At 40.7% G+C, this 12394-nt stretch overlaps 1 protein-coding gene across 2 annotated transcripts in view; it reads left to right on the forward strand.

Moving 5' to 3' along the window:
* Positions 1-12394, forward strand: part of LOC122553504 (MAPK/MAK/MRK overlapping kinase-like) — a 129850-nt gene that overhangs the window by 54417 nt on the left and 63039 nt on the right. For both annotated transcript variants that reach the window (XM_043697359.1, XM_043697360.1), the window contains 2 exons: positions 4672-4750; positions 6218-6266. In XM_043697359.1, coding sequence (XP_043553294.1) covers positions 4672-4750; positions 6218-6266 — 128 coding nt within the window. The remainder of the gene's footprint in view (positions 1-4671; positions 4751-6217; positions 6267-12394) is intronic.

A 12394-nucleotide genomic window follows, 5' to 3' on the forward strand; every position in this document is an offset into this window, starting at 1 on the left:
AGCCCTTTATCAGGAATCTGCGTGGGTTGGGTGGGGGCTGAGAGATAAATGGGAGGGGGTGGGGCTGTGGGAAGGTAGCTTGGAAGGTAATAGTAGGAGATTTGGGTGGGGGGGTGATGGTGATAGGTCGGAGCAGAGGGAGGAGCGGATAAGTGGGAAGGAAGATGAACACGTAGGACAGTTCAAGAGGGTGGTGCCAAGTTGGAGGGTTGGATCTGGAATAAGGTGGGCGGAGGGGAGATGAGGAAACTGGTGAAATTGACATTAATGCTGTGTGGTTAGGGGTTCCCAAGCAGATGAGGCATTCTTCCTCCAGGCGGCAGGTGGCTTGGATTTGGCAGTGGAGGAGTCCCAGGACTTGCATGTCCTTGGTGGAGTGGGAGGGGGAGTTGAAGTGGCCAGCCACAGAGCGGTGGGGTTGTTGGGTGCGTGTTTCCAGGAGGGGTTCTCTGAACGGTTCCGCAATTTGGTATCCTGTCTTCCCAATATAGAGGGGACCACATCAAGAGCATGGCCTCCAAATCCTCCATGACTTTCAGTTCCCCAGCCCCCAATGCCTCATCTTCACCATGGACATCCAGTCCCTGTGCACATCCATCTGCCATGACGACGGCCTCTAAGCCCTCCGTACCCCTCAACCGACACACTTTTTCAATTGCCTGAACTGGTCCTCACACTCAACAACTTCTTCTTCAAATCTTCCCTCCCACTTTCTCTAGACCAAAGGGGAAGCCATGGGCACCCGCATGGGCCCTGGCTATGCCTGCCTTTTTAGGTATGTGGAATAGTCCATCTTTTTTCGTTACACTGACACTATTATCCACCTGTTCCTCTGCTACATTGATGACTGTGTATTGGCACCACCTCGTGCTCCCACGAGGAGGTTGAACAGTTCATCAACTTCACAAACACCTTCCATGCTGACCTCCAGTTCACCTGGACCATCTCGGACATCTCCTTTCCCTTCCTGGACCTCTCCATCATCATTTCCAATGACTGACTCAACACAGACAAGTACTTCCAACCCACCTCCTCTCAACACTGCCCCCCCCCAATAAAAACGCTATCCCTTACTCCCAATTCCTCCACCTCTGCCTCATCTGTTCCCAGGAGGAGTAATTCCACTCAGAACATCCCAGCTGGCGTCCTACCTCAAGGACCGCAATTTCTCCTCCCATGTGGCCAACAATGCGCTCCAGCAACTCTATAAAAATAAAGAGAGAAATCAAAGTGAACAAAGACCCCTTAGAAAATGATTCTGGGGAGATGGTTTTGAGGAGGAAAGAAATAACAAAGGAATTAAATAGATATTTTGCATTAGTCTTTATCATGGAAGATACTTTGGACATCCAATTAATACTAAAGAATGCAAGGAAAGAATTAAGTGCCATCACCATCACTATAGAAGTAGTATTAGATAAACTTATGGGGCTAAAGGCAGATAAGTCCCCTGGCCCTATGTCTTGCATCCTAGGATCCTAAAAGAAATAGCTCCATACATATTGAATGCATTAATTGTACTTTTTCAAAAATTGTTGGGTACTGGAGAAGCACCAGAGGTTTGGAAAATTGCTAATATAAAACCCCTATTTAAAAAGAAAAGGAGGCAAAAACCAGGTAAGTGTAAGATGATTAGCCCAATGTTTATTGGTGGAAAAGTATGGCATCAATTATTTAGGAAGTAATAGCATTACGTTTGACAAATGATAATCTAAGCAAGCAGAGTTGATGTGGTTTCATGGCTGGACAGTAGCTCAGTGGTTAGCACTGCTTCCTCACAGCACCAGCGACCTGGGTTCAATTTTACACTCAAGGGACTGTCTGCGTGGAGTTTGCATGTTCTCCCCGTGTCTGAGTGGGTTTCCTCTGGGTGCTCTGGTTTCCTTCCACAGACCAAAGATGTGTAGGCCAGGTGGATAGGCCCTGCTAAAGTTTCCATAGCGTCCATGGATATGTAGGTTACGTGGATTAGCCATGGGAAATGCAGGATAGGGGAGTTGGTCTGGGTGGAATGCTGCTTGGAGAGTGGTTGTAGACTAGTTGGGCTGAATGGTCTGCTTCCATGCTGTGGAGTTTCTGTGATTCTGTGCAAGAGAAATCATGTCTAATTAATTTATTTCAGTGTTTTGAGGAAGTCTCAACCAGCGTGGGTAGAAGGAATCCATTAGATGTGTTGTATTTGGACTTCCAGAAGTTGTTTGACAAAGTACTTCACAAATGGTTGAGTATTAAAATAAGAGCCCACAATGTTGGAGGTACTTTATTGGCATGGGTAGAAAATTGGCTAATGACAGGAAACAGCAAGTGGGAATAAGGAGTTCTGATGAAGAGTCACTAGATTCAAATTTCTCCCCACAGATGCTGCCAAACCTGCTGAGTTTCGCCAGTAATTTCTGTTTTTCTTTACGGGATTCTTTTTCAGGTTTGCACCTCGTGACCAGTAGCATTGCATGGGGATCAGTGCTGGGACCATGACTGTGTAATGTATATTAATGACTTAGAAGAAGGAAGTGAATGGTGCTGTAGCCACATTTGTAGACAACACAAAGTTAGGTGGAAAGGCAGTTGCAGGATGGATACATAACGTTTACAGACAGAAATTGCCAGGATAAATAAATAGGCAAAAAGTTGGCAAATGAAGTATAATATAGAAGAATGTGAAGTTGTTCATAGAATCCCTACAGTGTGGAAACTGATCATTTGGCCAAACAAGTCCACGCCAACCCTCTGAAGAGTAATCTACCCCAGACCCATTTCCCTATCCTATTACTCTACATTTACCCTGACTAATGTACCTAACTAAACACAGCCATCACATTTAACTGAAGAAATGATACTAGGGTTTCCTGATTTACTTTATTGGCAATTAATTAGTAATATAATTGAAGGAGAAACAGACTATCAAAATTTCAACTGGCACACTCTCTAGCATTTTTGATAACTTCTTTATGGTGTACTTACAGGGTTTCCTCAAAGAACATAAGTAATCTGATGTTTAAGTTCTTCAGACCTGTCAATGTGTTCTTATCTTTATTTAAATATTAAAACAATATGAAGTTATAAAGCAGTGACAACTGCATTTATTTACCATGTGACCTTGTATAACTCATGAAACTTAAAGAATTTACTGCAAAAAGCAACTAGGTTCCATGCAAAAGACACAAAATCCCAGTCGGTATTTACAGTGTTTGGTACTTGCTTGTGCTATACAATATGCATTGAGCCGAGAAACTGAAAGAATCTCTCATTGTCAGTCAAACAACAATTTTATACCGTCATATTTCTGGTAGATTTGTGTCCCAGCAGAATATCAGGGCCAATGTGTTTCTATGCCACTAGATATTTTTATATATTGATGTAAACAAAGGAGGATGTAGAAAAAAAGACATGATCTTATTTAATTTCAGGGTAGGTTTCAGTATGACTGGTGTCCTCAGATTTTTGGAGCTGGTAGCAGGGAGTCTTATTTTTGAGGCAAATGCTTTGAATTCAAAGCCAAGCCTCGAGAGTAAAGAACAGAAAGGGAGCCTTAGGTATTTTAGTATTTGTTACAATATCAAGTGATGTTACAGTTAGTATATCTTTTATTCAACAACATAGGAATGGCTAGTGGAGTTCTGTGACAAAGTTCTTGGTTGGTAGGCTATCGGATGAAACCGTAAAAGATGAAAGTATTGGTAGTCTGAACTGCTATACACAAGGCATTGGTGAGATGACACCTGGAGTATAATAACAGTTTTGGTCATCTGTTTAAGAAAGAATGTTCTTGCTGTTGAGAGACTGCAGTGAAAGTTCACCAAATTGATTCCTGGGATGGCAGATTGATGTATGAGGAGAGATTGAGTGAAATAGATTGTACCTACTGGAGTATAGAAGAATGATGAGGGACCTCCTGGAAAGCTATGAAATTCTAACAGAACTAGACAGGTTAAATGCAAGAAGAATGTTCCTGATTAGAGGGGAAGTCCAGAACCAGGTTTTATGGTTTAGGATAAGGGAGTAAACCTTTTAAGACGAGATGAGGAGAAATGTCTTTGCCCAGCAAGTTGTGAACCTGTAGAATTCCCGACAACAGAAAGTGGCTGAGGCCAAAACATTGTGTTTTAAAGAGCAAAGTAGATATAGCTCTTGTGGCTAAAAGGATCAAGGGATACCGGGGGAGAGTGAGATCAGGGCATTGAGCACGATGATCAGCCATGATCATATTGAATGGTGGAGCAGGCTCAAGGGGGAGAATGGCTACACCTGCTCCTATCTTCTATGTTTCTACTAATCTCCTATTTGTTTTGAAATTCTCACAGTTCATTAATCATGCAGATTGTGGATGTGTGGATAACGAGATTTGTAGCACATTTTTAGTCATGGTCTCAGCCACTACTCTATACTTTAATAAATCTCAATATGGAATGGTTATTATAATGTCTGTCCTTGTGAAATATAAAGAAAAAGTCACTATAACACTCAGAAACTCAAAACTTAAAGTCACCTCCGTTAATGACTCCATGCATTAGTTAAAATTGAGCAGACCAAATAATAGTTTGACTGTGAAAAATAAACCAGCACATTCTGTTTGTAGTTTTACTTTAACTGCAGTAGTTTGACTGCAGGCAAAATTATTGTTTAATAGCACAGTTGACTTTACTAAGATGTCCAACACTTTTTTATTTACAGGGCGGAGGAACCCATTGCCTGAAGGTAAAATAAAGAGTTACATGTATCAACTATGTAAGTCCCTTGATTACATGCACAGGTAAGGAAAGTATATGCAGTGAAAATAGGTATCGTAAATATTTTCCAGCCAATAATGTTAAGCTAAGTGGTAAACTGATAAAGAAGGTATACACACATCGGATCCAGGGTAACTTGGCAAGTTAGATCCAAAATTAGCTTAGTGGTAGCAGACAGGGTGGTGGTTGAAGGTTGTTTATGTGGTGTGACTGGAGGCTAATACCTTATGCTTAATCCCTGAATATTTGTGGTATATACAAACAATATAATTGAGAATGTGGAGCAGATAATAATTAAATTTGTGGATGACATAAAGTTTAGCTAGGTTGTTAACAGAAAGTAAGAAGGTCTTAGGTTACAAAGAAATAAAAATGAGTTGGTCAGATAAGCAAATCAGTGGAGGATGGAATTTAATCCTGAAAAGTGTGACATGATGTTACTGCTTCCAAAGTGCAAGACAAGGAGTACTAAATGAATGGCAGGGCACTAGGAACCTCAATGTAACAGAGGATGGTTAAGAAGCCAAATGGGAAGCTTACCTTTTATCAGTTTGTGGCATAGATAAAGCAGGGATATTACACTGGAAGCTGTACAAAACTTTTGTTAGGCCACAGTTGGAGTACTCTGTACAAATCCGGCTGCCACACAGTGGGAAGGATGGGTTTACGTTGTAGGGTTGCAGAGGAAATTCGCTAGGATATTGCCTGGATGGAGTGTTTTAGCAGTGAAGAGAGATTGTATAGGCTTGGTTGTATACCAGTGGAGCCTGAGGGGAACCTGACTGAGGTGCATGAAATTGTGAGGGCTGTGGATAGGTTAGATAGAACAACTTAGTTCAAGGGTCAATAACAAGGTGGTATAATTTTAAGGTGAAAACCAGGAAGTTTTGAGGGGACGAAGGGAAAAGTTCTTTTTGACCCAGAGGGTGCTGGGAATCTGGAACATAATGCCTGAGTGGGTAGTAGAAATGCGATATCTCGCAACCTTTAAAAAGCACTTGGATGAGCACTTAAAATTTCATAATATTCAAGGTTGTGGGCTAAATGCTGGAAAGTAACATTAGTATAGAAAGGTAATTTTTTTTTAGTCAGTGCAGACTCAGTGTGTAGAAGTGCCTCTATTATATGACTTACCTCTGTTTGCTAATTACTAAGCAATTAATTTAAGATGTTCAAATTTATGGACTGAATGCTTCTTGTGGCACAGTGGTAGTGTCCCTACCTCTGGACCACATGGTCTGGTTTCAAATCTCCCTGCTTCAGTGGTGTGAAATACCCGGTCTAAAAAAAATTTAAATTTTAGGACTGTTGGATGGATTATAGTGGCAATAATCTTTTCAAGATATACATGTTCATTGTAAAACAAAAGTATCTCCGCTGATAACAGTTGATTGTTATATGAATGGTATAGTGATGAAATTGCTGAGAGAATTATAAATGAAAATCATGGATCAACTCATTTAGTTCACCAAAGCTTTTATTCATCACAGAAATGGGATTTTTCACAGAGATGTAAAGCCAGAAAACATTTTAATTAAGGTAGGTTTTTTTAAAAAAATGTGATTCAACTCTCAGTATTACAGAGTAGTGGGATTTCTTTGTAAATTCGTTCATGGGATGTGGGTATTTTTGTCCAGACCAACATGGGTCTGTCCCATTTGCTCTGGAGAATGTGGTGGTGAGCTGCCTTCTTGAACCGCTGTAGTCCATATATTGTATGAACACCCATAATTCTTCAGGAATGGTGTTCTAGAATTTTGACTCAATGACAGTGAAGGAACAGTGATCTACTTCTAAGTCAGGATGATGTGTGACTTTGAAGGAAACCTGCACTTGCTTCACATGCTCTTTTATTTAGTTTGTAGGCTTGAAGATGATGTCAAATATGCCATTGATTGTTCTTCAGACCATTCTGCTCTGAAGAAGGGTCACCAGACTCGAAATGTTAACAACTCTTTTCACTCCACGGATGCTGCCAGACTTGCCAAGTTTCTCCAGCAATTTCTGTTTTTGTTTGAGGTACTAGACCTGTTCAAAGTCTGTCCCATGTAGCATGGAGGCAGTGCCACACCTCAGGATGGGAGGGACTGGGTCACCACAACAGCTGTATGATTGTCACTCCTAATGAAACTGTCATGAACAGACCAATCTGTGACATAGATTGGTGAGGACAAGGTAGGATAAGTATTTTTCTGTCTTAATGGTTGCCTCACCACCTGGCACAGGCACAGTCTTGCTATGCTGTCCGTTACATGGTGATTTATCAATCCTAGCTGTGTTGCCTGGGGAATGTACTCAGGCTCTTGACTGAGAAATTGAGAAGTTCAAATTGAATTAGCATGCATGAACCTTTGAGATTAAGGTGGAGTAGAGAGAAGTTTACTCTGTATGTGTAGCATATGCAAACTAAAATTGCTTGTCACAAACATGAGATGTCACTTTCACAAGCACAAGAATCGGCATTGTATCTTTGCAAAAATTGAACTCTATGGCTTGCAGAATACAAAGAGAAAACATTAACTAATTTGGATTAAAATTGAATTAACTATGATGCTGTACTGTAAATGCATTGATATATTATATGTTGAGACTTTAAATCCTTGATAATGTGACATACACATTATCTAAACTGGTAGTTGGGGAATAGTGAATGGACTAGGTCTGGATGTTTGCTAAAAAGTACATTGGAATTTGACAGTGCAAGAATTCCAAAATAGCTTTGGAACTCCAGGATGCATGTTGGGGATGGTATAATGGTCCAGTCCAAATATATCGTTGGCATCAGAAAGAGTCCCACAGAATCCTATCATATGATTTTCCAGTCTCCTCACAGCAGATAATAGTTTTTCCCAACTTCACAATGACAGATGTCCCTAATGCAGGTGTTATCTTTCCAACATAACTTTGTCTTCTCCAAATGGAAAGTGATGGGCTGAACATTAGAGATTCAAGATGGATTAATCTCAGATTTTTCATCAGGTTGTTCAACTATGCAGACTCCTTTGGCTTTTTTTGACACCATGTGACATCATATTTATAAATGTTGCTATATAATTTCCTGTTTCTTTAACTTCGGAGTATTTTGTGGATAGAATTACATGTATCATCCCTTTTTCTGTAACTTAAGTTTCTTTTTTGTCTGTGCCAGCTATGTGGAGGTATGAGCATGTATAACTGTGCTGGGCAGCAATTACATACATAATAATGCCAATTATGTGTCTCAAAGTAAAATTATTAGCTGTTAATCAGTTTGATTTACCAAAAGGAAAGATTTGCATAAATATATTCTTTCATTCTATTAGGAATGGCTACAGGTTGTTCAGTGTCCTGGACACCACAGACTGCTGGGTCTTCCAGCTGTTATTGAATGTTGCCGTGCCAACTTGATATTAATTATTTCTGACATACAAAACTATAGGTTTGTGTTCTGGGTATTAGACTTCTAAAGTTGCTGACCACAAAATAGCAGGGGTTAGTCTAACTTATGCAGGGAAGCTTTTCATATGGAATATACCTAATGCTTAGTGCTCACTTGTTTGGAATTTCTAGTGCTGCTGGAGCCATGTAAAAGGAAGGTTACTTAAAAGGTAAGTGGCCAAGTGGAGGACGAAGAAATTCTGGCTCCTAAAATTGAAGACAGCAGAGAGCTGGTAATTCATTATAATGTGTAAAGAAAATGTAACTGCAGAAACAACAAAAACAATCCATTGCTACATAAATTTAATCTCCCTTTTTGATGGAAGGTGGAGAATAGATTTTACTGAATGAGAAGTGCAGTATGCTTGCAAGGTGGTGGATACCATGGTAAAGAGGCCTAATTGTTTCTCATTTACTGAAATACTTTTACAGCTTTGTCTGGGCTGTGTTAGCTTGACAGGTATGGAGGAATGGAGTTGAGGACATTCAAGCTGAAGGAGTTGAAGAATTCTGCAGAATATTCAGTCCACTGAACACTGCACAAAAACACATTTTTGATGAGCTCCTTTTCATTCTTAACTCTCAGCTGGGAAGGTTCTTTTGGACTTGGGCTATAGATTATTATCTCAATAGTATTGAAGAAACTGTGTTTGTTGGTGTCTACAAGTCGCTGGATGTCCTGCAGTCTTTTTACCCACTATTTGTTCTTTTATTTTGTGGGGTTTTTTTTGCTATAGAATTACTTTCTGACACCTGTAAGACTGCTGCTTTTCTCTTGAGCCATGGAAAAATTTCCAGTCAAGGAAAACTTTGTATTTGTACTCAGTTAGGTATCTCTTGATAATTTTGTTGAGTCCTGATGTTTTTTGCTAGTCAGGATCAAAGACCTCATCACAGATGCTTGTTATGGTGGACTTCAGGTTTGAGCAGAAAATATATACACTAGCTGTAGGAGCTGGAGAGGTTGGTAATGAGGCACTGACACAAAAGGGCCTCCTTGCTGGTACCTTAGTGGCCTAAGTCGTTAATATTTTTGCGGCATTGCTTCTATTACCTCTGCTGCTTAGAGGCCAAATAGATTGAGATGGTAAATTGGATAAGATGGTGATTGATCCAGTGTAAGTCAATACCGGTCATGGCACACATGGTGTAAACCTGTCTGCAGTCCCCTTGTCTCACTGTCAGAATAGGAAGTTACTTATGACACTGTCATGGTTCTAGACATTTTGTCAAGTTGAAGATTTCTGTGAAGTTCATTTTCTTGATTCCTTCCCTTCATGTTGCAGTTTTCCAGAGATTGTCTTCCTTCTCAGGAGGAAGAAATCTCCAAGCAGAATCAGTTTGCTGGGACAAGGATTAGGGATTTCTTGGGGTTAGTGCTTCCTTGTTCTTGTCATAAAGTCATAGAGGTCTAGAAGGCATAGAAAAAGACTCTTCAGCTTATTAAGTCTATGCCAGTCAAAACAGCCACCTATTTTAATCCCATTTTTCAGCACTTGGTCTATATCCTTCTATGTTGAAACTTTATTGCTGGAACAGCACAGCAGGTCAGGCAGCATCCAGGGAACAGGAGATTCGACGTTTCGGGCACAGGCCCTTCTTCAGGAATGAGCAGAGAGTGTTCAGCAGGAGAAGATAAAAGGTAGGGAGGAGGGACTTGGAGGAGGGGAGTTGGCCCCTCCTCCAAGTCCCTCCTCCCTACCTTTTATCTTCTCCTGCTGAACACTCTCTGCTCATTCCTGAAGAAGGGCCTGTGCCCGAAACGTCGAATCTCCTGTTCCCTGGATGCTGCCTGACCTGCTGTGCTGTTCCAGCAATAAAGTTTCAACTTTGATCTCCAGCATCTGCAGACCTCACTTTCTCCTATATCCTTCTATGCCTTGGCATCGCAAGTGAACATCTAAACACTATATAAATGTTTGAGGATTTCTGCCTCTACCACTCTTCCAGGAGGTGAGTTCCACAATCCCACCACCCTTTGGATGAAAGTTTTTTTCACTCTCACCTCATCTAAACCTCCTGCCCCCTTACCTTAAATCAGTCCCCTGGTTATTGATCCTTCATCAAGAGGAAATGTTTGTTCCCATCTACCTGTCTGTGCCCCTCATAATTTTATACATCTCAATCATGTTCCCCTCAGCCTCCTCTGCTCCAAGGATAACAACCCCAGTCTATCCAATCTCTCTTCACGATTATTTAAGAAAGGTGGTAAGGAAAAACCAAGAAATTATCGATCTGTGTCCCTGACATCAGTGGTGGACAGTTGTTAAAGGGGATCTTGAGGGACAGGATTTACATGTATTTGGAAAGGCATGGACTGATTTAAGGATAGTCAGTGTGACTTTGTAAGTGGGAGATCATGTCTCACTAACTTGATTAAGTTTTTTGAGGAAGTAACGAACATGATTGAAGGCAGAGTGGTGGACGTGATCTATATGGACTTCAGGAAGGCATTCAACAAGGTTCCGCATGGTAGACTGGTTGGCAAAGTTAGATCACATGGAATACAGGGCTATGTAGCCATTCTGATACAGAACTGGCTCAAATATAGGAGAGAGGGATAGTGGCAGAGGGTTGCTTTTCAGACTGGAGGCCTGTGACCAGTGGTGTGCCACAAGGTTCAGTGCTGGGTCCACTGCTTTTTGTATAATCGTGTATATAAATGATTTGAATGTGAATATAGGAGGTAAGGTTAGTAAGTTTTCAGATGACACCAAATTTGGTGGTGTAGTGGACAGTGAAGAAGATTACCTCAGAGTACAACGTGATTTGTTGAGATTGGCCAGTGGGCTGAGGAGTGGCAGATGTGGAGTTTAATTCAGATAAATGTGAGATGCTGCATTTTGGAAAGTCAAATCAGGGCAAGACTTATACACTTAATGGTAAGGTCCTGGAGAGTGTTGCTGAACAAAGAGACCTTGGAGTGCAGGTTCATAGCTCCTTGAAAGTGGAGTAGCAGGTAGATAGGATAGTGAAGAAAGCGTTTGGTAAGCTTTCCTTTATTGGTCAGAGTATTGAGTACAGGAGTTGGGAGGTCATGTTGCGGCTGTACAGAACATTGGTTTGGCCACTTTTGGAATAATGTGTGCAATTCTAGTTTCCCTGCTACAGAAAGGATGTTGTTAAACTTGGAAGGGTTCAAAAAAAAGATTTATAAGGATGTTGCCAACGTTGGAGAATTTGAGCTTTAGGGAGAAGCTGAATAAGCTGAATAATGCTAGAGACTGAGGAGTGACCTTAGAGAAGTTTAAAAATCATGAAGAAAGCAGAGTTTGCATTTTGAGTCCTGTGACTCTTCATCAGAACAAGGACCAGATATATCATCGCAGTCAAAGAGATTTTTCTTAGAAAAACTGTGCCTTCACTGCAAGCATTGGGTCAAGACAATATCTTCTACACCTTCGCAGAGTATAGAGTGATCATCAATCCCAGAAGGTTATTGTTAGCAATCAAACTAGATAAACACAACAGTTACCACTGCAACAACATTCTCTGCGAGAAAATGAAAAAGCCGAAATAGTAACATCACCTAGGAATCAGCTGATACTTGAGGACCTTTAAGAGACCTAAATACTATGGAAAAAGTCAATGAAAAGGGGAATGTTTGGAGAAATACAATTGTCCCCTTCAGTGAATGCTTGCCTTGCTGTCGCAATGTGACCTCTATCTCCACTGTATGTTTGCAATCTGTCAGAACAATTAAGGACATATTACTTTTAATAGTCAGACTGAAATCTTTCTTTTCAATGGTGGGAGAAGGGCAGCAGACTGACCAATATACTTTAATTAACAATGGAGATCAGGACATTTATTTGGAATTTTGCACTTGTTGTACAGCCAATGTAGTCAAAGCAGTTTTCCTTCACATTGTCTCTCCTCCATTTTTCCTTGCTGTAAATTGCATCTCACAGCTAGCAAATTACCTACTGGCATGGTGACCTTGTTGGAAATCTATACTGCCTTCAGTCCAAAATTAAACCACTTTAACTTCATTCATAGAGCTAGAGAATGCATGTGATGTTTGTGTGTTCACCTACACATACACTGAACTTCGTGTCAATTTTAAACAAAAAAAATCCAAAGAACTTCACATGTTGGAAATCAGAAACAAAAGTAGAAATTGCTGGAGAAAACTCAACAGGTCTGACAACATCTGTGGAGAGAAAGCAGAGTTAATGTTTTGGATCCAGTGACCCTTCTTCAGAACTGATTTGTAACTAGGAAAAGGTGAATAAGTTAGGGTGAGAGGA

This window comes from Chiloscyllium plagiosum, chromosome 10, assembly GCF_004010195.1.
Source record: "Chiloscyllium plagiosum isolate BGI_BamShark_2017 chromosome 10, ASM401019v2, whole genome shotgun sequence".
NCBI classification, from domain to species: Eukaryota; Metazoa; Chordata; class Chondrichthyes; order Orectolobiformes; family Hemiscylliidae; genus Chiloscyllium; species Chiloscyllium plagiosum.